Raw genomic sequence first — 27,997 nt, 5'->3', positions numbered from 1 at the left:
GTCTTGCCTTTCTTGAAAATGCTACGCTCGCTACTTTTGCTGTCGAGAACGCTACGTCACGCTGATAACGTGCGTGCCGTTCGTGACTTGGAAGTAGCGGGCTCACAGCGTTAAAGAAAGGAAATGCGGGCAAGACAGATGTCAATCATTGTTGTGGGGCAAGATACACCCCAAAGGGTGTGGAATTTTTGTAAGAGTGATGGCTGCAAACATCGAATGTAAGCCTCGACCACAGGATCGACGCTTCCTTTCTTTACATACTTGTGCAAGATCTCTGACGTAAGGGTAAGCCGTTATAATATACATCTTCCATCCATTCCTGCTCGCTGTATCGCCGCATGCCATGCGTTCAAGTTCCACCAACACTTTCGTTTCAGCCTCAGTTGCTAGGGGGCTGCCTGGTTCTGAGGAAACCCCATGAAAGAGGATATACTCTGATCGCACGCCGGCGCAGGGTCGTGGCGCAGTGGTTGCGTGGTCGCGTTATCGTCGCGGATGATCATTTAGCATGACGCGTATCTTTATAACGGGCCCTCGGCTGTCTTGCGAGGTTATAAGATCGCCCAGCCACGCGCAGTGCGCTGCGCGCAAGGCTTTGCCTGATCCGGACTGCAGGAATTCTCTAGGGAAATTAACGGTACGTGGATGCGCTCGTGTTTTCGCCGGGACAGGAAGTCGCTCATCGCCACTCGAGCTACATTTTAGTGTCGTTCAAGAGAGATTACCGCCAAATCAGCGTGCTGGTAAGTCTCTCGGCAGGAGATCTTGATTATTCAATATTACGTTGCGCTGCGACCAATTGAATTGAAACATTTTCCTACTAGTATTTTTTTTCGCTAAGAACTAGGCAGAATTACTAATCTTCAGAAATATACGCAGTGAAGTTTGTGTGAAAGAAAGAAGATAAAGGAATCGCTGAAAATTTTCTTTCAGTGTTTATTATATAGAAAAATGCAACAGAAGAAGCACGCTCCACTGCGATGGTGGTGTAGGTAACCTCGACTTCTCTGCAATTGTTAGAACCAAAATTAGCGCAATTCATCGCTTTTGTGTACTTTGCAAATTAATTAATAAAATCATGCGTGAGCCGCATGTTTGAAATCCTCAGCTCATTCTGGAAAAGCAGACACGCTGTTATTACTTAATGTGAGGTGTCGGCAGACAAAAAATAAACGCGTTTGTTCACCCTCAGGTGTTGCTATTCCGCTATATTATTCTGAGAAGTTACCCAAATGGCCCGAGTGACCACTTTTGTGTCACGACAGCCACAACGCAAAACGTTGCCCGACGACGACGCCGCATTCAGATAGCGATTCCTCAATTGCAAAGCGTTCTGAGCTTGAATAATCAGTACTTCGTAGTAGTGCCACCTAGGTTTTACATGAGTGGAAACCAGGCACGTTCTCACGAGCACAACTGCAGGTTCACGGCATGACATAGGTGTGTGCGTCGATGCGTAGAAGGCGAGGAAAGGGATGTTCAATAAGGATAGGGGGACGTGTACGTACAAGCCGTGTAGGGAGAAGGTCTCGTCAACGGTAAGGCGAGTAAACTTTAATGATATTCCGAGCTGTTGTACTCCGGTGCCTCTCCGCCTATGATATTGTTACGTTGCTGAATCTGCCGCCCCAGTTGCACAACTTGTACGCAAATCTCGCGTGATCGTGTACCGGGTTGCGTCATCAATCGCGACAACGACCCACTTATTGCCAGATTTCGACATCGGAAAAAGGACCGAGCAGATCGACGCGATAGAATGGTTCTGAGCGCACATAGATCGGCTGAAGGCGTCCAGCGGGCAGCACAGCAGGTTTATTGCGGCGCTGACAGAGCGCACAGGCTGCAGCGTAGCGGTGCACAGAGCGGTACAGGCCTGGCCAGTAAAAGCGGCGCCGTACGCGGTCGTAAGTACGCGCAACGCCGAGGTGGCCTGCAGTAGGGGCGTTATACAACTGCTTAAGAACTGCTGTCCGGAGATGGCATGGCACAACGAGTAAATGTTCTGGTCCTTCAGGGCGTAAGCTGCGACGGTAGAGAACGTCGTCGTGGAGCACGAACATGCGCAGCGTGGGCTCCGAATGTCCAGAATGTAGACAATCGATCAGAACACGTAAGCAGTCATCACGCCGTTGTCAGTGCGGATGTCATGCAGATCAGAAATGGCCAGGACGCAATAGTCGCTGTCATGTCAAGATGGCTATATAACGCCTTTAGTCAAGATCATATCAACTTCTCGTTGTGTCACTTGTCGTTCAGCATGTGAAACACTCTACGGCCGGTGGCGTATCGGATTGCCATATCCGGTGTAAATACTATGGGTGACCACTGATGTCTGGGCTAAAGGGTGGCCGTCTAGGTAAAAAATGTCGCGGTAAGTTTCCAAGAGACGGCGGAGGTCAGCAGCTTGCGACGGAGGAAGATCAGGCGCAATCACCTTGCTAAATTCGTCTGTGAGAGTCGGTAAATCGGAGGTTCCTGTAGAGGGCAGCGGAATTTCGGCGTCAAGAGCCGATATCTCGCAATCGTTCACAGGCGAGATGTCACCCAAGGACATGCCTCTGGGAAAAATTTGAGTCGAGCAATTAAAATTAAAAAGAGGGAGCGAAGTCTGATTGCAACAGTGAGCACGGTGTGGGAAACGGCCAAATTTCTTTCAAGCAGTATGTCAGCGGTGGGACATAGTACGTAGACGCCGTCAGGAACAGATGGGAACGACAGGGAGGTGACGTACGTAGTGTCTTGAGGCGACAGGCGGATGCCTTCGAGAGAGCATAACCATGATTGTGTGACTGGTGGACTATAGCAGCCATGGGGCAGTTCTAGCTGAATGACACTAGACGCGCAATGAAAGATGGCAGGATGGCACGCTAAAAAGTCGAAGCCGAGCACAACGTCATAGGGGCATTGTTCCAAAACGGCAAACAAAACAGTCGTTAGGCGCCCTGCGATGCCAATGCGAGCGGTGCACATACCAAGAACGGTAGGCGTTCCTCCGTCGGCGACGCGGAGGGTGCGTGATCCAGCGGGTGTAAGAACTTTGTTTAGGCGTCGGCGCAATTGGGCACTCATCACGGATACGTGCTCGTCAGTGTCAATGAGTGCTGGTGGGACGCTGAAGCCATCGACTAAAACGTCCATCAAGTTCTGTGTGGTCGGCATAGTGGTCAGAGGGTTTTGCGGTCGAGTCGTCAATGCAGCGTCACCTCCGGGAGTTGCATCACTTAGTTTTCCGGACAGGGGCGTCGGGGCTGCATCGGGGACGGTGGGCGAGGAGCCTGCGGTGATAGGGACGATGATGGTCGACGAGCTGGTGGCGAACGGGACTGGTGATGTCGGAATGACGACGAGGGACAATTCCAAGGAGCATGAGGGTCACTTTTCGTCTGTTGCGGTGCCAATGGAGGTAGGTAACAATGTTCGCTCTGTTCGGGGCGGTAGTAACTGGTGAATGGCGGTCGCAAAGGGGAGGAGACAGTGCGGTTGTACTATGGCGAGCAACGTGACCGATACGCCGGCAGGCAAAACAGATTGGCCGATCGTCTGAGGTTCGCCACTCGGCTGGATTTCGGTAGCATGCAGGATACCGCGAACCAGTCGATGGACCTGTAGCATGAGACAGCTGTGAAGCGGCAACGGCACATACAGAATCAACTCCAAGATTACCTAGTTCTTCGCAGAGTATTCTTGCCTTCAAAAATGATGTTGCAGGCAAGTTGTTCGACTAACTGGGGCGGGAAAAAAGGACTGCAGGAGCCATGGCCTCAAGTTGTCGCCGGGATATCCACGTCAGGTCATCTGATGATGATGGTCGCTGCAGTCCTATCCTGTCGTCAGAAGAGGATGTCGCGGCTGTGTTCGGCAGACGTGCTAACGGCGTTGCAATGCGGCGACTCTTGGCCTGCTCAAAGCATTCTGTTCTGTCCTGTACTGTTCCACAATTTTTGCACATGAGCAGGTTGAAAGCATCGTCAGCGATACCCTTCAGTACATGCCCATACTTGTCCGACTCAGACATATCACTGTCTGCCTTACAACACAGAGCCAGCACGTCCTGAATTTAAGAGACGTATGCTCCGGTGGACGTGTAGGTGTGGTTCGCTATTTCTTTCTTAGCGGCGCTCTTCCGCCCGGCCGGACGGCCGAACAAGTCTGTTAGCTTCCGTTTGCAATTTCCCAGTTTTTAAGCTCTTCCTCGTGGTTGTCATACCACACCTTCTGCGTGCCTTGTAGGCAGAAGACCAAGTTAGCCAACATAATCGTCGTTTCCCATTCGTTGTGGGCTCTTATACGCTCATACGTGGCGATCCAGTCTTCCAAGTCGAGGTGGTCGGTGCCACAAAACGTTCCTGGATCGCGCAGGTGAGCCAGCGCAATCGTCGGGGTTCTAGGCGTTGATGTGGGCCGCGCCATGTTGGGTCCTCATTCGTGCGTCATGTCCAGTCCGAGGTGACGACCACTGCGGACCTCCGTTGTTGTTTCTACAATTTCTACATTCTGCAGCGTAACAATTTGTTATGTTGCAGAAGTCACATATAACGATGTATTTACAATATTTGCAAGAGAGACAACGATGCATAAACAAGATGGCTGTCGAGACCGATTCCACCTACACACGTTAAATGGTCTTCTTCCGACTGGCGCCACTCTTGGTTGCGCCGTAACAATATGAACTAATTGGATCTACCCAAAGGCTTGTCACTGAAGCGATGCGAGCGACGAAGCCACGGTGTTATTAAAGGAAAGCATTTGTGCGGTAAAGCAAAATCTGAAAACGGGAGTGATTGTCCCAAATGACAATGAACCTTGCTCTCGCCTACTGCTACTGCAATATTTCTATCGAAGCTTTTGTGTTTTCGTTCCACTCAAAGAGTAAGTTGAGATACGGACGGACATTGTCCAGATTGTCAAAAGACAAAAGAGGGATCAGCAGGCAACGACGCACGAACAATGGCGAAGAAATTGAAAATCGACAGTGCCAAAAAAAAAAGAAAAGAAGAGAAAAAGAAAAACGAGAGTAGAGGCCACCATTTGTAAAGACGTGGAAAAACGGGGCAGAAGAAGCGAAAAGCAAACCAGGTAGTCGGATGGCACCACGTAGACGGGCGGAAGTACCGAGCGGAAGGCATGGAGTTAGAAAGACGGCAGGGTATTCGCACTGCCACACTAATGTGGGACCAACGTTAGCACTTAACGTTGCTAAAGGTATCCGTTCGAGGAGCTGGCTCCGAGGCTACGGTGTCGACGACTGGAATCTCCTATGCTCTTGACCTGATCACGTCCACGGGGACCAAGCAGCGGAGGTCGGTGTCCGTAAGTGACCTTCCGCGGTCATCGTAGTGGACACGATACCAGTGATCATGCGTTATTTTCTCGGTCGAGTACTTCCGTGTCATCTGAGTAACGCGTCCGGAGGAGGTGCTTCAACCATAAATGAACAACATTTCAAGGTACTTTGAGTGTGGACAGGCATCACTTTAGCAACGTCTTCGCCCGAGTAGTTTTCAGAAGTTTTGAGGAGCAACAATTTACCTTGAAAACTTTGGGCTCTTTCGATCAAGCTGAAAGCTGATGACCAACGTCCATTCACCGTGTTTCACTTCGTTTGCACATATCGCGCGACAAGCAACACGATGTGCCTGCTTGTGTTGTTTCGTTCTTCAGTATCGCGCCAATGTCTCTCTAAAACTGCGTTTCGCACTGATGTATAGAATTCGCTGCAGCACATTGAGGAATGCCAAATCGTACTACAATACCAGGGAATAGTACACATCCATTACCCCGCTGGCTGGATAAACAAGCTATGGTGCGTGTTCATCTTACAGCTGAAAGCAATATTAAAGGTGTCCTGGAAATCGTTTTTGACGATCATATCTAGGTTAGGTGTCACTTAGGTGTCACTTATGTGCAATAGTCTTTTCCCAATGTTTTGCTGAATAAGTGTGCTGCGAAGCCAGTACACGAACCTGAGAGAAGGCTGCAGTGCATTGCGAAGCGATTTAACATGTACAGTGGCTTTCACGACTTCATCAGATTTCAGCAGCCACGTGCAATCCTGGGTGCCTGCGCACCTTCCTGAGGTCGGCTGCGACTGGTATTGGGTAAACCGCCTATGAAGTTACTCTCTGCCATTTGATTTCTTTACTAGCGCTTTTCATGCTTTTCGTGGCTCCTAATATTCATGAGTTTGAACTGATTGATAATGGGGAATAATAGATCCAGATGATGCTGCCGACAGCCACACCACGTCGCCATAGAACCAGAATAAGGGTAACTATTCTAAAAATTACACTATACACATTACGAAGGAAATTTATAAATATACTTGTGTCCTCTACTGCTAGTGTAGGTACCCCTGGTTCAGTTGTTAACAAAGTTAATGACTGGACACCTTCAAAGAATTTAGCAGCACAGCTTTAAGGAACGGGAGCACTGAAATAACACGCTATTGTTTTTTTCAGTAGGTTTGGTATAGCTGCGCAGAGTTCTGTATCTATGATGTCTAGCACTGATACATTGGACTGAAGCATGATGCTTACAAAATCAATGTCCTTGTTATCAACATCATATTCAACGTTATTAGGATGTTTTGGGAAGTTCACTTAGTTTGCGGTGTGTCCCTGTGTGTCTATGTATGTCCGCGCCTAAGCCCTTTCCCGCGAACTAGTGTCCCTGGGTTGTCCATTGTCAAGTGGGTAGAGCGTCGGGCTGCTGTGCTGAGGGATATCGGTGTTTGAAACCAGCCACCGCACCAACTTGAGTAACCGGGAATGTGCCGCTCTTCAAAGAGCCTGTTTGACGCCAACTTCGACCGCTAGGTATGAGCCACTAGGCTCGTGCCGCTCTTCGACGAACCTCTTTCACGCCAATTTGGGTCACTGGGTTTGTGCCGATCTTAAGTGAACTTTGTTGACACCGAGTTTGGTCACTGGGTATACACCACTGGGTATATATTACTGGGTATGTCGACCCCTTCAATAACAAAAAGTGTAAAAACTTTCTCCGTTGCAGAGTGGAATTGAACCCGCGTCGTAATATATTCAGACAATCTTTTCTGTACATATGTTCACACACACGCGAAGGCTTCGCGAAGGCATTCCTAGATGGCGCAGCGGGCGCAGAATTGAGGGGGATAGAGGAACCCTGCCGCATACATGCCACATACATACTTTCTACGGTACGTTCCTAAGGTAACACCGCATTCACTAGAGGCGATTTTGTCGCGCTTTGAACCATAGAACTCATGGCTGAGTGGCGGCGTCTCCGTCTCACACTCCGGAGACCCTGGTTTGATTCCCACCGAGCCCATCTTGAAAGTTGTTTTTATTTATGAATTGCCTTCCGCCATTTTTCGCTCATGGCCAACGCCGCCGACGCCGACGACACAGGATTTTCTGCGACACGAGATCCTTAACGCTATCGCGTTAAAACGAATTCATCAGTTCGCACATTGTATAGCTTTTCAATGAGGCCCGTTTCCTTTAAAAAACACACTAGTGCTTTTAGAGCAATTCGTGCCGACGTCGGCTGGGACCAGGGTCCAAGAATTCTGCCTTCCCTAAGGGGTCTGCTATCAATCCTGTCGAGCGTGGCGCTGAGGACTTTTCTTTGTGAATTGAAACAACGACAATCACACAGAAGCCGCGGCACAAGCCGCAGCTCGCTGTCGACGCCGGACGGAGAGTTCAGATTGTTCACGTGAGAACAACGAGAAGCGACTTCGCCGCGAAGACCCCGTAGTGCGTGGTGCCGAAAGTGGAGTTCCTATGGGGCCGCTCCTCCAGCTTACGTTGTGACTGTGCTGTCTGTGACGCGCAGGCATGTGACTTTTTGGTTGCGGCGTTGCTTCCGTAACAGCTACAACCACATTTATTCGTGATCGCTTTAAAGGCTGTCTTTCAAACTCAGCTTCGACCTCAGCATTCTTTAAGGGATTTGTAAAACTATGCGCATTCAAACAGGGCATGAGGCGATATAGTAAACTATTGAACCCCTCCAATGATTGAGGGAAAGTTGGTATTCAACAGAAATATTAAAAGGTTATATGAGCCACATATCTCACTGCTAGATATTAACATTAATGCCATACCATCATTTGCATTATCAGACCAGTTTTTTTACCTGCTATCTAGCTGTCTAGCTATCTAGCCATCCCACCAAAAACGTGGGAGGGTAGTGAAGTCTAAAAATGAAGGCAGGTTTGCAACGTCATCTCTACAGCTTTTTGATGAGTCCTGCTTCTTTTAATAACACGCTATCGCTTTTAGAGCAGTTCGTGCCGACGTCGGCTGGGACCAGGGTCCAAGAATTCTGGCTTCCGTAAGGGGACGGTTTTCAATCTTGTCGAGTGTGGTGCTTAGGACTTTTCTTTATACATTGAAACGACAATTGCACAGAATATGTGCTATCGTCTGTCTGCATCCACAAACTTCACAATCTGGACTTGTGGCCGTTCCGATGAGGTAAGCTACTCCCAGGTAAAAGCTGCTCCAATTCATAGATGACAGATCATAGTTACCTCCAGTCGTGGTAAGCCATGTGGAAGGGGAAGCTTCAGATCAGGATCCAGGGAACAAAGGCGTTAGCTTTTAAAGTATGCCGAATTCCACTGAACCAACGGAAGTTCGCGAGCAAGCCCACGGAGCTTTCCCGCTGCGTCTGTTCTTGAGAGTGGGACGGCAACGAAATCGGCACTGGTATGAGAAGATGGAGCGGCTGTGTCTGCTTGCACGTTTCCAAGGATGCCACAATGAGTTGGCAACCATTGAAATACGATGTCATGTCCTGTCTCAACTGCCCGATGGTAAATTTCCCGTGTGACCACAAGTAGTTCGTGGGGTCCACGGCGTAATGCAGAGAGCAAACTTCGAAGGGCGGCCTCGGAATCGCCTAAGAATGACCATTTCTGGGAAATTTCCTGATCGATCAATTGAATTGCTGCACGCAGAGCGGCAAGTGTGTTTAACTGAGAAAACAAAGGAACTTCCATTCACTCTTGTCGTTGCATATATTTCTCCAACCAGTCGCTGTGACACGCAACGACTCAGTGTTTTGTTATCCGCAACACCTGCCCCTTGGATTCTTAGTGAACATTTTAACGCACACCACCCGCTATAGGGGAGATTGAAGATGGACTGCAAGGGAAGGAAACTAGTAGCATTTGCCTCAAACCAGGAGCTTTGTTATCTCGGTGACGGCATATTTACTGGTCTGGGCAAAATTTACAACTGAAGCTGTGGTGTTCTTAGCAGCCATTGAGAACACCAGTACTCAATGACTTTATTTAAACCTTGGTGCTCGTCATATGTTATCTACAGAAGTGCGCATTTTATCGCATGACACATCGTACGAATGTCCTTAGTATTCTTACAAATCAAGTATGGAAACACCCTGTTCTAATTCGAATTAAAGACGTTAGTGAGCACCTCTAGTACGGCTGACATTTTCGTAGATCAAGCAGTATGGCGAAAACATTAATTTCACATTAAGGGCGATGATATCCTCACAGTATAGTGTTTATAATTATGGCTATGTATCTGTTCTTAGCAACACACGGCGACCGCATTTCGTTGGGAGCAAAATGCGAAAACACCGGTGTACTTAGATTTAGGTGCACGTTAAAGAACCTACGGTGGTCCAAGTTATTCCGGAGTTCCCAACTACAGCGTGCCTCATAATGAAATCGTGGTTACCGCCCGTAAAACACCATAATTTTATTTTTTATTCCTAGTAACTATTATAGAAGGTCACTAACTTTTCAGAAATGTTGATGATGACCTCCATTCTACGCAGGGGTCACTGTAGTAGGAGGCCATGGAGTTTGAAAGAGTGCTGAAGGAAGTTGGTGGCTTTGGTCTTTTCAACAAGACAATCATGGTCGGAGCTCTGGTGCTAGCAACTTGGAACACGGCCATGTGTTACTTCTTTCATGTATTCGTGCTAATCGCACCACCCAGCCAGTGGTGCGTTGTCAACGGCACTTCACTCGAAGACTTCTCGGATGCTAGCGCGTTGCCTCGACGGCGCTGCCAGATGGTGAGTTTATCCAGTGACGGCGCTAATGCCAGCTTCGCCGACGGCAGTGCGGCAACTTGCCCTACGGGTTGGAAGTTCGATCCCACTGAGTTCTTCACGTCGGTCACGATGGAGGTATGTACAAGTCGCAATGCTGGCCTACTTTTTTTTTCTTGTGGCCTCGATCGCATAAAAAAAGGATGGCTATCTAGTATCTGTTTGCGAACATTACTTTCTTTGTAAGGTCTAGTTCACGTACGGTATCTCTGAAAGCGTGCGATCGTTACATTCAACTTTGCGTATTCAATCTCGTCGATATCAAGGATAATGGTGGCGTGCATGACACCAATTCGGGGCAGTGACGAGGGTAGCAGAGAATTAAAGGGACCCTGAAACGATTTTGACGATTTTCTACAAACGTACTGAGTCGTTAGAGTAGGTCCTTCTGATCATTAATTGACACATCTAAGTGCTCCGCGTAAAGCGTGTAATTTATTATAAGGTTTTAAAAATGCACATCGCTGCCGATCGGAGCACGCTGCTCGGCGGAATTTTAAGCCGCCCCTACCCATATGACGAAAATCACCCATATGACGTCAGTGTGGCGAGCCATCCGATTGGCTGACCAGGGCGCGTGATCAATAATTTTTCCAACTTTATGGTAAACAAATGATCTTCGTAATAGTTGGAATGTTAGTTCATTTGTTTTTATAAACAGAAAGTAACATAAAGAGAATGCACAAGAACGACTTTTCAATACAATTAAGCACTTCCAGCACACAGCAAGTGTCGTCTGCTTGTGTTACAACGTACTCCATTTTGACGAGAGCTCCGCGGTCAGAGTCGGTCCCAGTCTTTTCGCGAGCACTATGATTCGACTTTGTTGCTTTGTGGACTGCAAACGTAGCGACTGGCAATATGTCAAGCTGCGACATCGTGTCCCTCTGCAAGGCAGCATACGAGCGAGCTGGCTGCTGCGCATCGGACTGCCGCTATCCGATCGGCGCCAGGGTTTGCGCGTTTGTGGCCGTCACTTTACACCGGAAAATTACTAACGGAATAGCATTTCGCGAGTCCGGTATTAGGGCAAATGCAAGCGCAAGGGCACAGGGTCTGGCCGCTTGACTGTGCCGTAACGGGATGAGCCATGGGATGAGCAGAATCGCAAATGCGAATGGTTTGCACGGTGCAGCCACCTGGTGGCACAGAGCTCAACCATACACAGTAGCAGTAACGAAGTGTATTCTTCTTTGGCTGCTGGTGTGTATTTTTCGCAGGAGTGTAATCATCAACACTTTGTTTTTATAAATCTTTAAAATGTTTTACACTTGGTTAGAGCAATATTAGCGATTTGTTTGGCTGGTTAAGCGCTGCGCCAACAAGTGGCTGGACCGTGCAGACCGATCAGGCCGCACGTACGTCTACGCTAAAGTTCCTTCATCAGCTTGAGTTTATGCCTCCAGTCGTTTGCCGAAATGACCAGCTTGCCTGTGGTTACCGGAATACCAGACACGTTCGGCGCTACGACAGAATGCTCGCAACGCACGCTGCTTCGATAGCTCTCGCTTGGGGTCGACGGCCAAGCGGCTAGCGGAGATAGCCACCCTAAGCGGAGAGGTTTCACGTGGGCGGGGGCGGGCTCCAAAACAACCGGAAGTGGACGATGTGACGTCGCATCGTGACGCGAAACCAGTGAAGGTGGAGCTTAGCCCCGATCGCTCGGCGAACGAGTTGAGGAGGAAAAGCATGACTAGGGAGGAGGGTAACTTCTAATCGCTTGAAGCTCCATTAATACGTAACGCTTCACTTAAATTGTGGTGTGAATGTTCTACTTAAGCTGTACCCTACGCGTCTACAAAATTTGTCCGAACCGTTTCAGGGGCCCTTTAAATGTAAAAAAAGAAAAAGAAACGAGACAATGATGACGTTTGAATCGCGTTGTCAAGCATATTGGAATAGCGCCTTTGTGCTGAGAGTTTTGTCATACTGATGAACTTGAGTGGAACGAATGTATGTAAGTCCTCAGCTATGACATGCTTTAGGGTTTATTTTGAGCACCCGGGTTATCGAGATAGTCAGCCATATTTCTGGGATTATTTGGAACATTGTAATAATGGGGCTGTTTGCTAAGAGATATATGTTTCTTCCCAACTTTTCCGTAGCTGGGTCAAATATAGATCAACTGGTTTCGTCAGCACTTTCATTTGTTTATCGGGATTGGTGTTTTGTTGTAACTCTAAAGTAATGCTGTGGCTTTTTATGTATGAATATATGTACTCACGGTGAATGTGGTAACTTCTTTTCCAGCACCGGAGGGTTGTTTGGTGCTCATCGTATAGATAGATCCAATGAAGAGTAACCCACGAATAAGCTGTCACGCGGTAGCTGTGAAAGTACTGGGAAAGTCTCAATTAGGTAATCCTGCAGGTGGTTAGACTTTTCTGAGCGACTTGAGGGTTCGCTTTAAGGAAGCCAGTGAAATAAATTGTAGCGCTTTACTGCTGAAGCTACGAAGGTCCTCGACATCAATCCCAGAGAAGAACAAATCATTGCGAGCAGGCAGACCAAAGCGTGAAATATAGGGTGTATAGTCATGGCCCTCGTCAGTAGGATGAAATCTCATCCATCTACTCGCATTTTTGCCCTGCAGATCATGGGTACTGCGTTTACTGTTCTCCATGCCTGTATAGAAAATTGTGCATGAAAACGCACCAGCCTGTGTTCTCCGAGTGCTGACATTTTCAGCCAAGCATCCTTCGAGGCCGAATAGAACAACGTGCTCGCTTTTGTGACCATGACAGAAATATTTGAGTACGTATATTAGGTATATCATAGCAGGGGCAAGAACCACTCCAATAAGTTGCTTTATGCGCGTTCCTCTTCCCACATTTCATGTGAAGTAAGCACGATCACATAGCCTACGAAAAATTTGCTCAACTTCACAGAGTTCACGCATATTTGCGAGTGAACGCGAACAATCATTGTAGTGTTTGCCTTTTTGCGTTTTTATTTTTCAGAATCAGTGGATATGCGGCGAAAGCTGGAAAATGTACGCTGTCCACACCGCTTATTGGTCAGGATCGATGACGGGTTACTTCGTGTCAGGATTTCTCGCCGACAAGTAAGGTTAACACCCCTTGTACATACAGTTAAACGTGCGCGAACGAAAGGCAAGTAGGAAGGGCTACAACGGGTTGTGCACCGTTCTTTTAAGGTTGTCATTTAATTAAAAACGAAAGCATGCAATGTTAAGTCATCTATGAGCTAAGAACAGAAATACACCAACTGGTAGATTTTCTACAGAGCGCCATGACTTTTCTTCTCAGTTTATTTGGTAGCCAAATCATTGATCTAGTACTGTATGAAACGAGGTATTGCTTTCGAGTGTTTTATTAGTTTTTAGACTTCCATACTTGCTTGAGCACAAGGAGCACATCATTGCCTGCATGACTTGCAAACCTGGTACGTGAAAATATGCTCATTACTCAAGTTTCCGAGCATGTAAAAAAAAAAAACAGAAAACGGCTCATTATTAAGCACAGGAAATGTTAATGTGACTTTTGGTATGATTATAACTATCATTACAAGGCCGTTTGGTAATTTTATTGTAAGATACAACCTACAGACTCCGCGTTGTCTCCGCATAGGGACAGCCGTAGGAAAAAAAAAAGGAGTTATGAGAAAAAGCCCAGCCGGTGAACCACTCCGGTCGTCGTAGAACTAACATAACAAGAGAAATTGTCAAAAATCAACAGAGCATATTCTTCTAAAAAATTTGTCGCTGTGATCACGCCCACGCTGCAGAGATGGCGCTTGCACTTCTCAAACAAACTCAAGTGCTTACACGCAATCTACTTTCCCTGATTAAAGGGACAAATGAAATAAAGAGTGGTTAGCGCTCTGTTTTCTTCCAGTTCAGAACTGGGCGATGTTCGATGCTGTTAGTCCACCCTCTTGAAAGATGGACTTTATTTTTCGTTGAATTCTCTCCTGCTTGGTGGAATTCTTATTGGCTGGGATATTGGAAACAGACTCATGTCTCTGTTTCAGCCAGTTCGTGTCCTTCGCTGTCATTTGTATTGCGGGCGTGCCAAGTTAATGCTTTATCAATTATAACGAGTTTTTCTCAAAAATTAGTTATCAGTTTGAAAGCCAAAATAAAGTGTGCTTCCCGTATGCTTTAGTTTGTAACGCATATAACGCTGCATGAATTCATTGGTACTAAGTTGTTTGACGTGTTACAAATGGATCGTGTATATGTTTATTGAATAGTAAGCATCACATGGGAACTTGTATCGCAATTTGTTCTTTGGGGCGAGACTTTCTGTGGTCCAAAATATTGATTTTTTTCTGATTTAGCGCTCTTTTCTGATAGCGCATGTCTTTATTGCTTTCAAAAATTATAGAACACTTGACTGTGCGTGACTACTAAAATATTAGTTAATTCATTTTAGTCGTCGCGCCAACCGGGCAGTGCGTATATGCCCCATCGTCGAATCTAGATTTCGTGTGAAGCTTCATTCAAATAAAAACTGGTATTAACGCGACAGCATTAAGGGCCCCGTGTCGCAGAAAATCAGGTGTCGGCGTCGGAGGCATTGTCCGTGAGTGAAAATTTCCGTGCATATTTAGGTATACGTATATGCCACGCCTTGCTATATGACATGCGGTATATGCGGGTTATACTTCCGCACCATTCTATCACTTAAGTTACTCATAGCTTGTCTTAAATTCTTGGCAAAGCTATTACTAGGAATCTTGAGAATGGCAACCCACAAACAAACGGCACGAGACAAAACACCGATAGTGCATGTTAAATATTCTTAGACTTAAACATTATGAGCGCGAAACAGCAACATAAACCTGAAAATGTTGCAATTTTTTGGCGCGGCTTTTCACTACCCCCAGGGTCGGCCCAGAAAGCTCGCCTTCGTGCATAGCGTTCGCCGCCAGCCTTTCCCAGTGAACATTACGGTTACATAAGCTGCAGTTGCTGGGAAACGCGAGAAGCAGTCGGGGATCTTTGAATGCTATCGCGTTCCACTTCTGAAGGCGAAGCTTAATCACCCTCCATTTTTTTTTTTTTTTTGACGCGAGTTGCGGTTTTGGTATTGCGACTTTCTTTTTCTAAGTAGCGCATCTTACAGTCATTAGACATGTTTCTGTAGCTCTCGTGTGGTACTCGTTTGCTTGTTTATGGTGGCGCGTTCTCTTCGGGGAATACGTCGCGTCTGTGACTGACCTATTTCATGCCATCTTTCGGTGTAGCTGATGGGGAGAACGCAAAGACTGGCACGAAAACGCTACATTTATCGCATCCGCTGCAGTGCAAGTGCGCTAAAGCACCTAGGGGTCACTCCTGAACATTTGTGTGTTTCATGTGCACGCTATCGATGGACTCGAGGGGCTAAAACAAGGCGAATTCAAACTGGAAGCGAAAGGAAAACAGCAACGCAAGGAGACCAGAAAAATAAAGAAAGGCTACATTAATGTTGACCATAAAAAAGACTAATACTGAGGATGGTTTAGAAAATTATCAGTTGGACACCACTGTAATAATATTTTCCTGAGTAAGTGCCTCGTACAACTTCGGAAGTAGAATGAATATCCGGAAGCTGGTGGGCGCTTACTAAAAAACTAAATAAATAAAAAGAAAAAGGTACCAGTCGTCATTCCACCATGAAAAAACAGAAAAAAATTGTCTTAGTTTTATTGCGGAAATGCTTAGTTCCAGTTCCTAATAGTTTCGACAGAAAAGGTACCTTTGTGAAAGAACGAATGGAATAAACTTTTCAAAACATTGTCAGCCTTACAGACAGTCTAACTATAGCTGATACCATATGAAGAATGTTAAAAGCCCGACCACATTCCCGACTCCTTGGATTGGAATTCTTTCATACCACCCTTGCAAAGTCTCCCCAGGAAAGGAGAAAAAAGAAACACTGAAAGGCGTATCACGTGACACTCTTGAAACCTAAAAGAAAAACATAAAAATGAGCAGTCAGGGAAACGTGCCCAAGCACATGGAGGCATCCCAGGTGCTTCCTGGTGACAGAGCGCGGCAGCGCTGGGTTTTTCGGCTGCTTGTCTGCTGCGCCACCCGGAAGTTGTAATGCGCGGCTAACCCAGCTCACACTTCGGAGGTAGTGTTGCCGTTGCAACGGCCACAAGATTTCCTGCTGTCGAGGGGGTCAATAACTAAAGGCATCAAATGCGGCGAGCCGAAGGCGAGTGGCATGAGCTGCAGAAAGCGGCGGCAACTTCGTCGGCCAACGGCACTCAAAGCTAACACGAACCGCCGTGCTGTTTTCAGGACTCAACGTGCAATATGCCCATTTCCGTTGATTCCCGAAGTGTAAGCATGGGAGGGAACGAATTGAGAGCAGCTTGCCTTGCGAAGACTGGATTCACGAAGTCATACTCCAGCCAAGTTCTTTTTTTTTTCTTTCCTTCCTGTACTAAAGTGTGCGATGACTTAAAGGAGATGCACGGAGTGATCTAGCAGGAACGCAAATAATTATTTCGCATCATGACTATCATTTCGCAGCGCCTATCATGAGCGACGTCCTAAGGGCTCTAGTATCGGTAGCTTCGAAGCTTGGAGAAAGGAAATGAACTTTAGGAGGCAGCATTACGTCAACGAAGCCAGCATTGACATGACAAGCAAACGTCCCGTGAAGCCATGATCTTCGCTTTTTTACTCGAAAAGTACGCTCAATATGTGACCTCTGTGGTTCAGCGTATTGTCCGGCCCTGTTTGGTTCCTGGTAGTTCGTTAGTCGATGTGTAGACTATACTAGTTGCTCGAAGTTCTGCCTGCAGAGCGTGGACGGAACGGGAGCACTAAATCCTACCGCGCGTCCTGACTTGACGAGCACGTGTTGGGCTGACTGGTTTGGCTTCATTCGTGTTTCGCAGTGCTCCCTCCTAGTTCATTGCTTCCTCCATGCTTCGAAGATTTAATCGTATCCTACCGCACACACGCACAGCGCCACGGCTTGCTTTGGCGGTCGGCTCGCGGTTCGTTTGCTGCCGGCCAGATGCTTATGCTCCCGTCATCAATCAGGCTCACCTGTCTCATATACTTTTTCTTTGCTGCAGAATTGGCCGCAAGAAGACGGCCCTGCTGCTAATAGGGGTGGGATCCACGTGCAACCTGCTCGGTGCCTTCTTCTCCCAGTTCGTTAGCTACACGATCCTCAAGTTCTTCGCTGCCGCAGGCTCTTACACGGTTACGACGACAGTATTTGTGTTAGGTGAGTTGTTGGAATGTATGAAGGGACATAGGATAGCATTCACCCACTTGTAGTGCCACAAGAGAGCTTTAACTTAGATGAGAATTCCAAAAGAGTTGCTTATAAGATGTCCATACTAGGGCCTGATGGGTACCTGTTATGAAATCTCTCCAAGTGTTTGACTGTGGTCAATGTCTGAAGAAAAAGTTATGAGACTTGTTGTAACAAACGCGAAGAATGGGTAGATGATAGCCTCTCTTTGTTTAGTTTTCTTGCGATAACAATTACATGGACACTACAGGCGTATTTTTGCCGTCGCCGTCGCTGCCGGGCGTCGTATGCTTTATGTGCGAGTGAAAGCACGCGAGGGAAGCGCACGATCGCGGCTCTATCTCGCGCGCCATATATGGAGGAAAGTGGGGAGGGAGCGCAAGAGGGTGTGGGCGGCTTCGACTCCGCCAACAAGTGCATACTTTGCACGGCCGTGCGCGGTCGCGCGTGCCGTATCTTGAGAGGGATTTGCAGACGGCCCGTACCTTTGTGCGCACTGTGTTCTGGCCGCCATTGGGTTGAAGCGATAAACCGCACGAATGTCACTTCGCTCGCTGCGGCTGCCGCGCTTGCTCGCACCAGCGTTTTGACAGCGAGTGTCCGCGCTAATCGAGTGTGATGTGTTCATGTTTGCTTGTGCGCGCTGGCACTATCCTTGTTAGGGTTTCCTTCGGTTTCCTTTCTGGCAGTTTCTACGATAGGGTGGATGTCTCATTTTCCTTTTATTAATTACTATTCGCCACCTTGCGAGTTTCTGCAGAACTATTACGTCGAACCATCCTTGATATATCAGTTAGTAAGCGAATGTTTCTAAGTTTATACGGCAGATAAAACTGCTATCCATGCTTCGTATAGCGGTTATCGGAGGCCGCGCAAGATCTAGATCTTACTATCCTCAATGACCCACAAAAACCCACACGGGTCGGTAACAGTGTGCGCAGAAACACCACGCCAGACCACTCCCTTTGCAAGAACGCACCGGGCGCCCGCTGCCAGAGCACAGGCCACACGGTCAGCAGCGATAATTAAATTTTGTCGCTGACTTATGAAACGGCCGCTTGCAGGGCGAAGGCGGCCACGGCCCGCATTACGAAGTGGGATAAATTCCGTCAGCTACGTGAAGAAACAGCACCCGATTCCATATGTGGATCTCAACGAATGGATCAGGTCGCTGAGCCGCGACGTGTCTTTCACGACATACGAAATGGCGGCGCCTCAAGAGCAGCCATCGACGGATTCCCGCCTCCTGCACATGTGGGAAGCGCGCGAAACCCCCACGCGCAGATGGCAGTGCCAATGTCATAACAAGCTGCGACAGCGCATAGCGAAGCTCGAACGGGAGATAGAGGCTCACACCTCTACATTGGAACGTCAGAAGTGGAACCAGATATGTAACAGCCTCAACGGCCAGCTGGGCTGCAAAAAGACATGGCACCTGCTGCGATATCTACTGGATCCCGGCACCACCAAGTCGACGGCACGCAAGGAGCTGACGCAACTAATACACCAATACCCTGTCACCGACGAGGAGCTGCTGGTGGAGCTCGCCAGCCGGTACATTGACATCTCGAGACAGAGCGACACATGCCACACTACGTCGGAGCTCCCAATGAACAGCTCGATGCTGATATTTCGGACGCAGAGGTCTACGCTGCGCTGCACAAGCTGTGCACGACGTCAGCTCCGGGCCCCGACGGGGTTACGAAGAAGGCGCTGCGTAACCTCGTCGACCCGAAGTCGTTGGGAGCAATAACCAAATACATGAAAGAGTGCTGGCGCTCCAGCTGTTTACCTCCTTAGTGGAAACACACACGAGTGGTGTTCATACCAAAACAGGGCCAGAAACTGAACCTAGAGAATCTTCGCCCCATTTCACTCACCTCCTGTCTAGACAAGCTCATGGATCATGCAATACTCTGCCGCTTGCAGATCTTTGCAGAGGAACACGATCTCCTACCAGCCACAATGCTCGGTTTTCGAGCACAATTGTCTGCCCAAGACGTCCTTCTCCAATTACACCACGACCTCTTGCATCTAGACAGGGGTTCGAGCACGAAAGCTCCGCCGTAAGTCTGGACATCCATAAAGCTTTTGACAACGTGCTCCACGCGGTCGTGCTCGAGAGCTCACCCGACTTACAACTCGGTGAACAAACCCACAACTATATCAGGTCCTTCCTCACAGACAGGACGGTCGAGCTCGCGGTCGGGGAGTTGCGCTCGCCTGTAATCCGGCTCGGAGACAGAGGCGCGCCGCAAGACGCAGTCTTGTCACCATTCCTATTCAACCTAGCATGCGCACCCTGCCTCCGAAACTGAATGAAGTCCCGGGACTCAGACACACGCTATACGCCAATGACATCGCGCTCTGGACGTCGGAAGGGTCGGACGGCACAGTTTAAGAAACGCTCCAACATTTCATCGACATCGTCGTGCGACAGGTGAACGCAGTGGGACTAGAGTGCTCACAGCACAAATCGGAACTCCTCCTGATCCGGCCACCCAACCGAAGCAACCACAACTCCCCCTCACCTCCCATCCCGATACGCGCAGACCGGCAGCCAGTCACACACGTCGAGCACATGCGAGTACTGGGCATGATACTACAGCAGAACCGGCGGAATGCATCACCATGGACCGGCTCCAGATGACGGTGAACCAGAACCCGAGACTGCTACAAAGAGTGAGCGCGCGTAAGCAAGGCATGAAGGAAAAGGACCTGCTCCAACTAGTCCAGGCCTTTGTCGACAGCCGTCTCATCTATGCACTACCATACTTACAGTTACAGAAGGCAGAACGAGCTCGCCTCGACTGCATTATACAACACGCATACAAGGTAGCGCTGGGCTTACCAAGACACACATCCACCGAGAAACTCTTCAACTGAGAGTTCATAACACCATCGATGAACTCATTGAAGCACACCGCACATGACAGCTTCACCGTCTCCAAGGCAGTAAGACCGGCCGCTGGATCCTCGCTCGAAAGGGCCTCAGAGCGTCCCCGACGAGCAGTGACCCCGCCAGTATCCCACCACACATAAGGGGCATGTTCGTCATCAAACCGCTGCCCCCAAACACACTCGCCAACCACCACGATGGCAGAAGAGCGAGGGCCTAGGCCCTACACAAGACGTACGGGACCAACTCCGCCGTGGCATACGTCTACACAGCCCACTACTCTGATCAACCGCACACCTACGCCATCGGCGCCGTTCCAGGCCCTGGACTCAAGGCACATACTGCTTCGAGCTCCCTACGCGCTGCCAGCCCCAGCGAAGCAGAAGTCGCCATTGCGTTGGCAGTGGCCTCTACAGACGCCTGTATAGTTATGCGTGAATCCAAAACCGCCATAACAGACTTTCCGCGAGGGATAGTGACACACACCACACTAACGCTCCTACATTCACTATACTACAGTGAAGAACCACGCTCAACAGAGTTAATATGGGCCCCGGCTCACGCGGGAAATCAAGGGAAAGAAGTGACCCAACATGCTCGAGGATTCGTCGGCTGAACGGTGGGCCTGCTTGACCCGGAGACATTAATCAAAGTCGTGCACTCGTATCACGACATAACGCAATATCACCGTCTTACACGACACACTAGGCCCGCACCACACAGTAAGCTAAACAAGCGTCACGAGATCACCTGGCGTAGGTTACAGACACGCTCATACCATAACCCCTACGTATACTCGCGCATTTACCCGGACAGAGTAAGTCCGTGCAGTCACCTGTGCGGCGAGCTAGCTACGCTCAGTCACATCCTCTGGGACTGTGAGGAGGAGCCCCCGCCCCCCAACTCCTGGCCTTTCCCTCACCTTCATCATGGGAGGAAGTGCCACTTAGCTCCAGCCCGGACGTGCTGCTCCGAGCCGTGGAGCGAGCCAAAGAAGTCGCCGTCACGCATCGCCTGGCGGTCATCTGGCCTTCCTGACCAGCCCATACGAATAAAATTGTCTATATCTCGCTCTCTATAGCTGTCTACTAATTAGCTATCGCAATCGATGCATCCCCTTTTGGGTGAAACTGCGACTTTTAGAGCGCAGCTCTTTGGCGTCCGTTCCTGGGTTTCGCGTCGTCGTCGGCGTTGTCGTCGGCCTCGTAACCAGCTCCGCCCCCCTTTCATCCCCCCAGCGCTAGCAGCGACCGACTGATACCGCTGGATGCCGCTGACGCCGCTAGAGAGTCAAGATAACGTGACTGCATAGAACACCGTCGCCGCCATGCAGAAAGAGGAGGAAAGGGTCCCCCCCCCCTGTTCTTGTGTGGCGGATAGGGTGCTCTTCAGTTGCCGACGCGCCGGTTATTTCACGTAGGCCCCGGCACGTCGACGAATACGTGACCACCTTCCCACGGCTAGACCTGGTTCTTAGCGCTGCGGAAGCGAGGGTATCATATTGTTTGTGTCGGCATCGGCGGCGTTGTCCCTGAAACCAACTCCGCAGCTGGGGTTGACTCACTATCGGCGTCAGCGGCATCAGTCAGTCGCTGCTATCTCTTCCCTCCTCCCTTTATCGTGTTGTCCGCTTGCTGCGCGCGCTTCTGCCCCCATCGTTTGCCGCTGGGTGTACACGCCGCCCCCCTCCCCCCTCTTCCTGCGAGTCTCCGGTTGTCAAAGCGCCGGCTCGAACTTAATTCCTTTCTTCGCTCCTCCTCCAATGCAACCCCTGTGCGGTGGCAATCAGAGAGCCAGATCGGTGGCGGCGGATCTGTATATGTGCACCGCCCGAGCCGAAATTGCCGCTGCCGTTCGCCCTGTGCGGTGGCAATCAGAGAGCCAGATCGGTGGCGGCGGATCTGTATATGTGCACCGCCCGAGCCGAAATTGCCGCTGCCGTTCGCCACTGCGAAATTATCTGCCAGTTCTTTCTGAGCCATGAGCGAGACGACCGATGGAAGTCCTCCGTCTGCTGCTGCTGCTGCTGCTGCTAAACGAGCTGCCAGAGCAGAGGCCCAGCGCCGTCGTCGTCAGAATCCAGAGGTGCGTGCCGCCGAAGCAGAAGCTTACCGTCGCCGCCGTCGAGATGATCCAGGAGTACTCACGAAAGACGTCGTGCACTTCCTGCAACTCGCATTAACCGTCCATCGATCCACACCGATGTTAGTAGTGGGGGACTTTAATGTTGACATAAAGACAAACAGCAATTTCCTAACACTTATGCGGGAGAACATCCCGTTCCTCTCGCTCGTAACGCGTCCCACGGCTGTGACAACCTCGCGAGGCACTTGTATAGATCTCGTCTTTGAGAATCAAGCATTGGTGTACCAAGTCGAACATATATCAGTCTATTTCTCCGACCACAAAGCTTCCTTCATGACTGTCAAGAACTGTTAGTGGAGTCTTTGTTAAAGGAATACGTGTGAAAAATAAAAAAAAAAATTCTGTGATAGCGCATACATGTGTTGCTCGATTTCTTTGCCTCAATCTATCGAAAAGGTGAAACAGCTTATTTGCTGCGCTCAAATTTCGCATTAGGAAGTAACGTAATCGTCGGTAATTTTTTTTAGTGACGTTCAAACCTTACATTGCAGTAGGGGGAAGAAGTGATAAGAGATCATCCTAGTAACACGCTTTGAAAGAAAAATAAAGGGCGTACTAAAGAATGAGGAGTAAGGAAGGAAGAAAGAGTAAGGAAGATGCTTACCTTCCTGGGCTTCCAGGACTGGAGCGCACAACGTGGTATCTCTTCACGGTCTCTGACTATTCAGTGTCTTCCAACACATTTTACTATTTCATTCGCTTTGCCGTGGAACGAGGAGTAGTCGGCGTCACCTAAAGGAGCCAGTATGCACCACGTCATAATAGAATAAATAGAAGAACAGGTTACTAAATTCGTTCTGGCATTTTTTCCTCGTTTTTAATAAATTTTCATGGCACAAGTTCAAGGAACGATGCCGTTCAATATCTTTACCCCAAGGGTGGTGCGCAGCACAGTTTTTATTGCGATAGCCAAATATACGGACACTCAAGACACATTTCCGCCGTCGTTGTGGCCGTCGTCGTGGCCGTCGGCGTCGCCGTGGTGTTCCCCATATATGTTCCGAGATCTCCGGAATACTTGTATACTAAGTAACGTAAAAGACATCACTCGAAGATGTTTTCAATAATCTGAGCAACAAATTAACAACTCTCCAAATGTGTGAATTTTTTTTTCAGTCGCACAAATTACAAGTCTGCAGTTACTTTTTTTCCCACTTACAAAGAAACATGCATGATGTAACGTCAGTAGCGCTCTTAGAACAACGCTACACATGCCATTGCTTTACGGACACGTGTTAGAGGACGCCGTTTCATATGGCTCGATAAAGCACAACGTTCACATTATTAGGCCGGCAACAAATATGCAATCAATACTACTCTTCGCAAAACTAGTGTTGTCCTCGTATGCGCAACGAGAACAGATAAAAGCAGCCTTGTAGCCCTACGCGGTAAAGTACGCAGCCTTCAGATCATATACTGGCAGAATTGTATGAGCCAAATACTGCACGTCTAAACGCATCAGAGATTGGAAGATTGAGTGATAATTTGGGGCACGGACGTCTCTGCTGCGGCGGCGGTCTGAAAAGCAGGGCATTTTTCGTGATACGAGTCTTCGTACGTGTGAAAACAGGTGTGATCTAGCTTTTGTCAAATGTTATGAATAATCAGCACGAGTTCAGTGACGGCGGAGGCCGCAGTGGGCAAATGTCGGGCAAACAGAAAAAAGAAGTTAACGAAAAGGGACGTCTGATGCAAAAAAAAAAAAAAAATAAATAATTCTAACTGGTATTTGTGTTGCATGCGCAGAATCAGCCTAGTGTTATGGTTGGTGTCTGGCACACCGTGCAGAAAGGAATTTCAACCGACCATCGCTCACCGTGCCTCGTCGAAATGAAGCGTGACTGCCTAATTCGCCATGACCATTTCGAGTGTCCGCCGGTCTCGCCTCTTTTGTGTGTGTGTGTGTGTGTGTGTGTGCGACTTTAGAGGGACCCGTTCCTCGAACGGCCAAAAGGAGAACTTCCACGAACCAGCAACACGCAAAGGAGACGGACAAGCATCTACAATTCCAGGAGGCGGGACGGCCTCCTCCTTTCAGCAGGCTTTCAGTGCCGGTCACGTGACGTCGACGGAAGCAAGAGGCCTCCTCCTTGCAGCAGGCTTTCAGTGCCGGTCACGTGACGTCGACGGAAGCAAGAGCCCTCCTCCTTTCAGCAGGCTTTCAGTGCCGGTCACGTGACGTCGACGGAAGCAAGATCCCTCCCATGATTTTAGAGAGCCTATTTAAGGGGTTCCGAAATGTACTTTTGATCACTTCATTCTCTTCTCTTCATTTTCACCAACTTTTGAATAAACCGTGCAAGTTTCGCACTAGAAATCGTCTCGCCCTTGCTTGGTCGCCATGGTCTACCGGATGCCTGCAGCCCGCCGACAACGCCACGCTACCCAATAAGTAACGTCGGTCGAGCTTCGATAGGCAGGCGCCGCTACAACTCGGCAGCAGTACGATACGCTACCCTGGAGTACGCAACACTAGCCGTTTTATGCAGGAGAAAGCGAGATATGCAGAAAAAAAATGAAGCGCAGCGTTATCAAGTGCCATTAGGCAGAATATCACCCTCGCTGGCAGGAGGTTGCATCTTGCAGCTTATTTCTTATAAGGCTGACGAAAGAGGGAGCTTCGTAGGGGCGAAAGGCAGCGTTTCACTTTTCACAACTGCTTTGATGTAAGCCGTCTAGTCGATGATCATATAAAAATGTATTTAGTGCGCTTATTAAGAAAAATGGTTCTGGGCCCTGTGCTGGAACTACGATAGTGAAGTTACATTAACGCTACATGGCAATAATTATAACGACACTTGAAAGTTTGCAAAGCAACGTTAACAATGCAACGCTGGTGTAATCACGTTCGCGACAAGGTGCTTGGCTACTAAGGAACGTCACACCTTTCTATTTCCCCATTTTATTCCTGCCCCCTAGAGTAGCCAACAAGATGCTTTTCTGGTTAACATACTCGCCTTCTGCCTTTCTTGTCTCCTCGTTCCCCTCTGCGGCGATCCCTATCACATAGGTTCAGATACATGGGTAATGGCATGTTAGCGCTATAGAACCGGCAGAACTTCTTCCCATAGCCAGGATATCACTGTAGAGTCACTGCTTCGACTGCGGGAGATCGTTGGTTTGACTTCCACTGGCATCTGGCATTCGCGGTGCAGTCATAATAATAAATTAAAAAAAACGAATGGCACAAGGTGCTTGTCACTAAGCTTTGTTCCCTGGTGAACAGCTCGGGGAAGCCTGCAATTGCAAAATCCATACAAATTGTGCTTGATCATGACACTGGGAGCAAGTCAACGTTTTGTCAATTTTTTCATGAAAATGCAGCTGCGATGTTGATAGGTGGATACACAGACCGCTAGATAAATAGATCGAAAGAGAGAGAGAGAGAGAGAGAGAAATAGATAGAGAGAAATAGATAGAGAGAGATGCTGCAGATGTTTGCCAGGCCACTCGCTTAGGATGCTATTCCATATGACAAGGGGGATGCATCAAATCACAATATTTAATCCAAGCAAATGTGTATTCGTCACGGCGTTCCAAATTGCAATCTGGCTCTTTATATAGTAATGAAACGCGTTATAAATCTGATGTTGTACAGTTCTAACATGGAATTCACAAAGCATTCCGTATGTAAGATTTGTTTGCCATTGTCCAATAGACGTCTGATTTCGTGATCTTGAAGTGTGATTTCCGCAGTGATGGAGTACACCATATCAGAAAAAAGGACCCTGGTTGCCTTCATCTGGGCCACCAGTTGGACTGTACTGGCCACCATGCTGCCCTGGTACGCGTACCTCTTGCAGAACTGGAGGGTGCTCATCGCTACGAATGCCTCAATGAGCGTGTTCTTACTCGTCATTTTCTGGTGAGTATGACTCGTTGATTATTGCGATAGTAATTGTGTGGACGCTCGAACCTTATTCACACCGCCGCCACCGCCGCTGGCGTTGTGTCCTGATGCGCGGCTCGCGCGTGGAAGGTTGGACGGTCTTTACGCGGGCAGTGAGTGTGGCAGGAAGAAAAAACCGACGATGAGGAGTGGACGCACCGTTAACACTATGCTCAGTCACCTCGGTGACGGAGCAATTAAGGGCAGCGTTCTGCCTTCCACTGCTGCCATGAGCGTCACTGCTGGGCTGGTGTGTGTAAGATCTGGCGAATAAGCGTTAATTTAATCTTGTTTAGTATTTTACTGGGCGCTGACTAGCGCCGACAGTTCGTGCAACGTGGGCGTGCACCACCGTGCACCATCGAGTTGCGACGCCTGCAACTCCACTGGCGACGCGCATCACGCGAGCGTCCTGAAAGGCCAGGGCCCAGAAGCAGTTGCTTCGCGTGCTGCGTCGCGTCAACATCGTCCGAGAAGTTCAAGCGCAACGCTAAACATCGCTACCGCTGTCAGTGCACCGCCTTTCGTTGCTATACTGCCACATCTTCTACTCTTATCGTTTCCAGAGGAGGCAACGCGCATCCGCCACGAGAGCAAAAGTAGCGTGACGTCAGTTGGACGTACGACAGTTTCATGAGGACCAGATATTAACACGAATGACGCTCTAATTTAGTGCGTGTCGACTTCAAAAATTAGATGAATAAAAGAAAACTTAATTGAATATCTTCTTCGCAAGTGGAACGTCTGCGATATACTGCCGAACTCCATCGCAACTCGCTTATTGCATAAAGTGTTGATAGAGGGACTGAAGCGCAACATGGCCCCGAACTCGAGCGCAAGTGGCATTTTGTTCCTGTGAGGACACTGGGTATTTAGGAGAGAGGTGTTTCGGCTTCTCCTGAAGTTCGTGCGTGATATCAGGGCTAGAATGTGAATGGTGAGCGATGTTGGTTGTCCTGGAATGGATGCCGCGCAGCCTGTTTGTTGGGCGCCGGTTCAAGTACACCCTCGCCATTTGTATTCTCTTGTGTTACCAGATGGAATGTGACGGGATTCAGACCTTATACTGCTCGTAATAAGTGGCGCTCGGGTGAACCGTTTGCCGGCAATGTTGGCAACGCTTGCAGCAAACAACACTCCTCCTCCTGCTCCTCGACAATTATTGCTGTTCACGTCACAAATGTAAATCGTTAAAGATGTTTTCCTTTCTATTCAAGGTGGGTCCCAGAATCATCTAGTTGGCTGTTGTCCGTGAACCGCAAGCAAGAAGCCCTTGTCATCCTCCAGAGGATTGCGCGTATAAACGGCAAGGACGCGTCAGAAGAGCAACTCGATAAGCTTCTGAAGGCAAGTGAATGAAAATAGCACGTTACGTGAGTTCAGTCCCCCTCACCGTTACAATTTACATGTTGCGTTCGTTGCATGAGCACCGCTTTTTTCACAAATAGTGCTTTTTTACCTCATTTGCATTCGAAACAAATCGAGGAGGACGTCAGAAAAGTCATCTTCGAGCCCTCTTGACAAAACTTATCCCATGCTAAATTTCAAACATATTCAAGTGGTATGCAAGGGGGCGCAAGAGCAACACCGCTGGCAGTGCACGGCTTGATGCACAGTGGCAAGGTGCAGAACGAAACCAGTGTAGTAGAGTAATCTGTGCGTTCAAGTGCTTGTTATACAATGCGATCAGTACCAGTGACTACCGTAACACCGCTTTTACTCCGCGACGGGACATTGGAATTAGGTATGTTTTTAAGTAGCCCAAAT

General features: G+C 48.7%; 1 protein-coding gene across 1 annotated transcript; it reads left to right on the top strand.

Annotated features, from left to right (window-relative positions):
* The first annotated feature begins 525 nt into the window (after positions 1-525).
* LOC140215835 (solute carrier family 22 member 7-like) lies at positions 526-27,589 on the top strand. The gene is made up of 6 exons (XM_072286144.1): positions 526-743; positions 9,790-10,146; positions 13,029-13,132; positions 17,113-17,267; positions 26,038-26,206; positions 27,448-27,589. The coding sequence occupies exons 2-6, from the start codon at positions 9,811-9,813 to the stop codon at positions 27,587-27,589; spliced, it is 906 nt and encodes a 301-aa protein (XP_072142245.1). The 5' UTR covers positions 526-743; positions 9,790-9,810.
* Positions 27,590-27,997: the final 408 nt, after the last annotated feature.

This window comes from Dermacentor andersoni, chromosome 2 (genome assembly GCF_023375885.2).
Source record: "Dermacentor andersoni chromosome 2, qqDerAnde1_hic_scaffold, whole genome shotgun sequence".
NCBI classification, from domain to species: Eukaryota; Metazoa; Arthropoda; class Arachnida; order Ixodida; family Ixodidae; genus Dermacentor; species Dermacentor andersoni.
This window is presented reverse-complemented; position numbering and strand designations above follow the sequence as displayed.

Bases quoted from the DNA above. Each gene is read 5' to 3' on its own strand.
- LOC140215835 (XM_072286144.1), top strand. From the start codon at position 9,811: ATGGAGTTTGAAAGAGTGCTGAAGGAAGTTGGTGGCTTTGGTCTTTTC. The intron at 13,133-17,112 runs GTAAGGTTAACA...TCTTTGCTGCAG, and splicing joins TCAGGATTTCTCGCCGACAA to AATTGGCCGCAAGAAGACGG. The intron at 26,207-27,447 runs GTGAGTATGACT...TTTCTATTCAAG, and splicing joins TTCTTACTCGTCATTTTCTG to GTGGGTCCCAGAATCATCTA.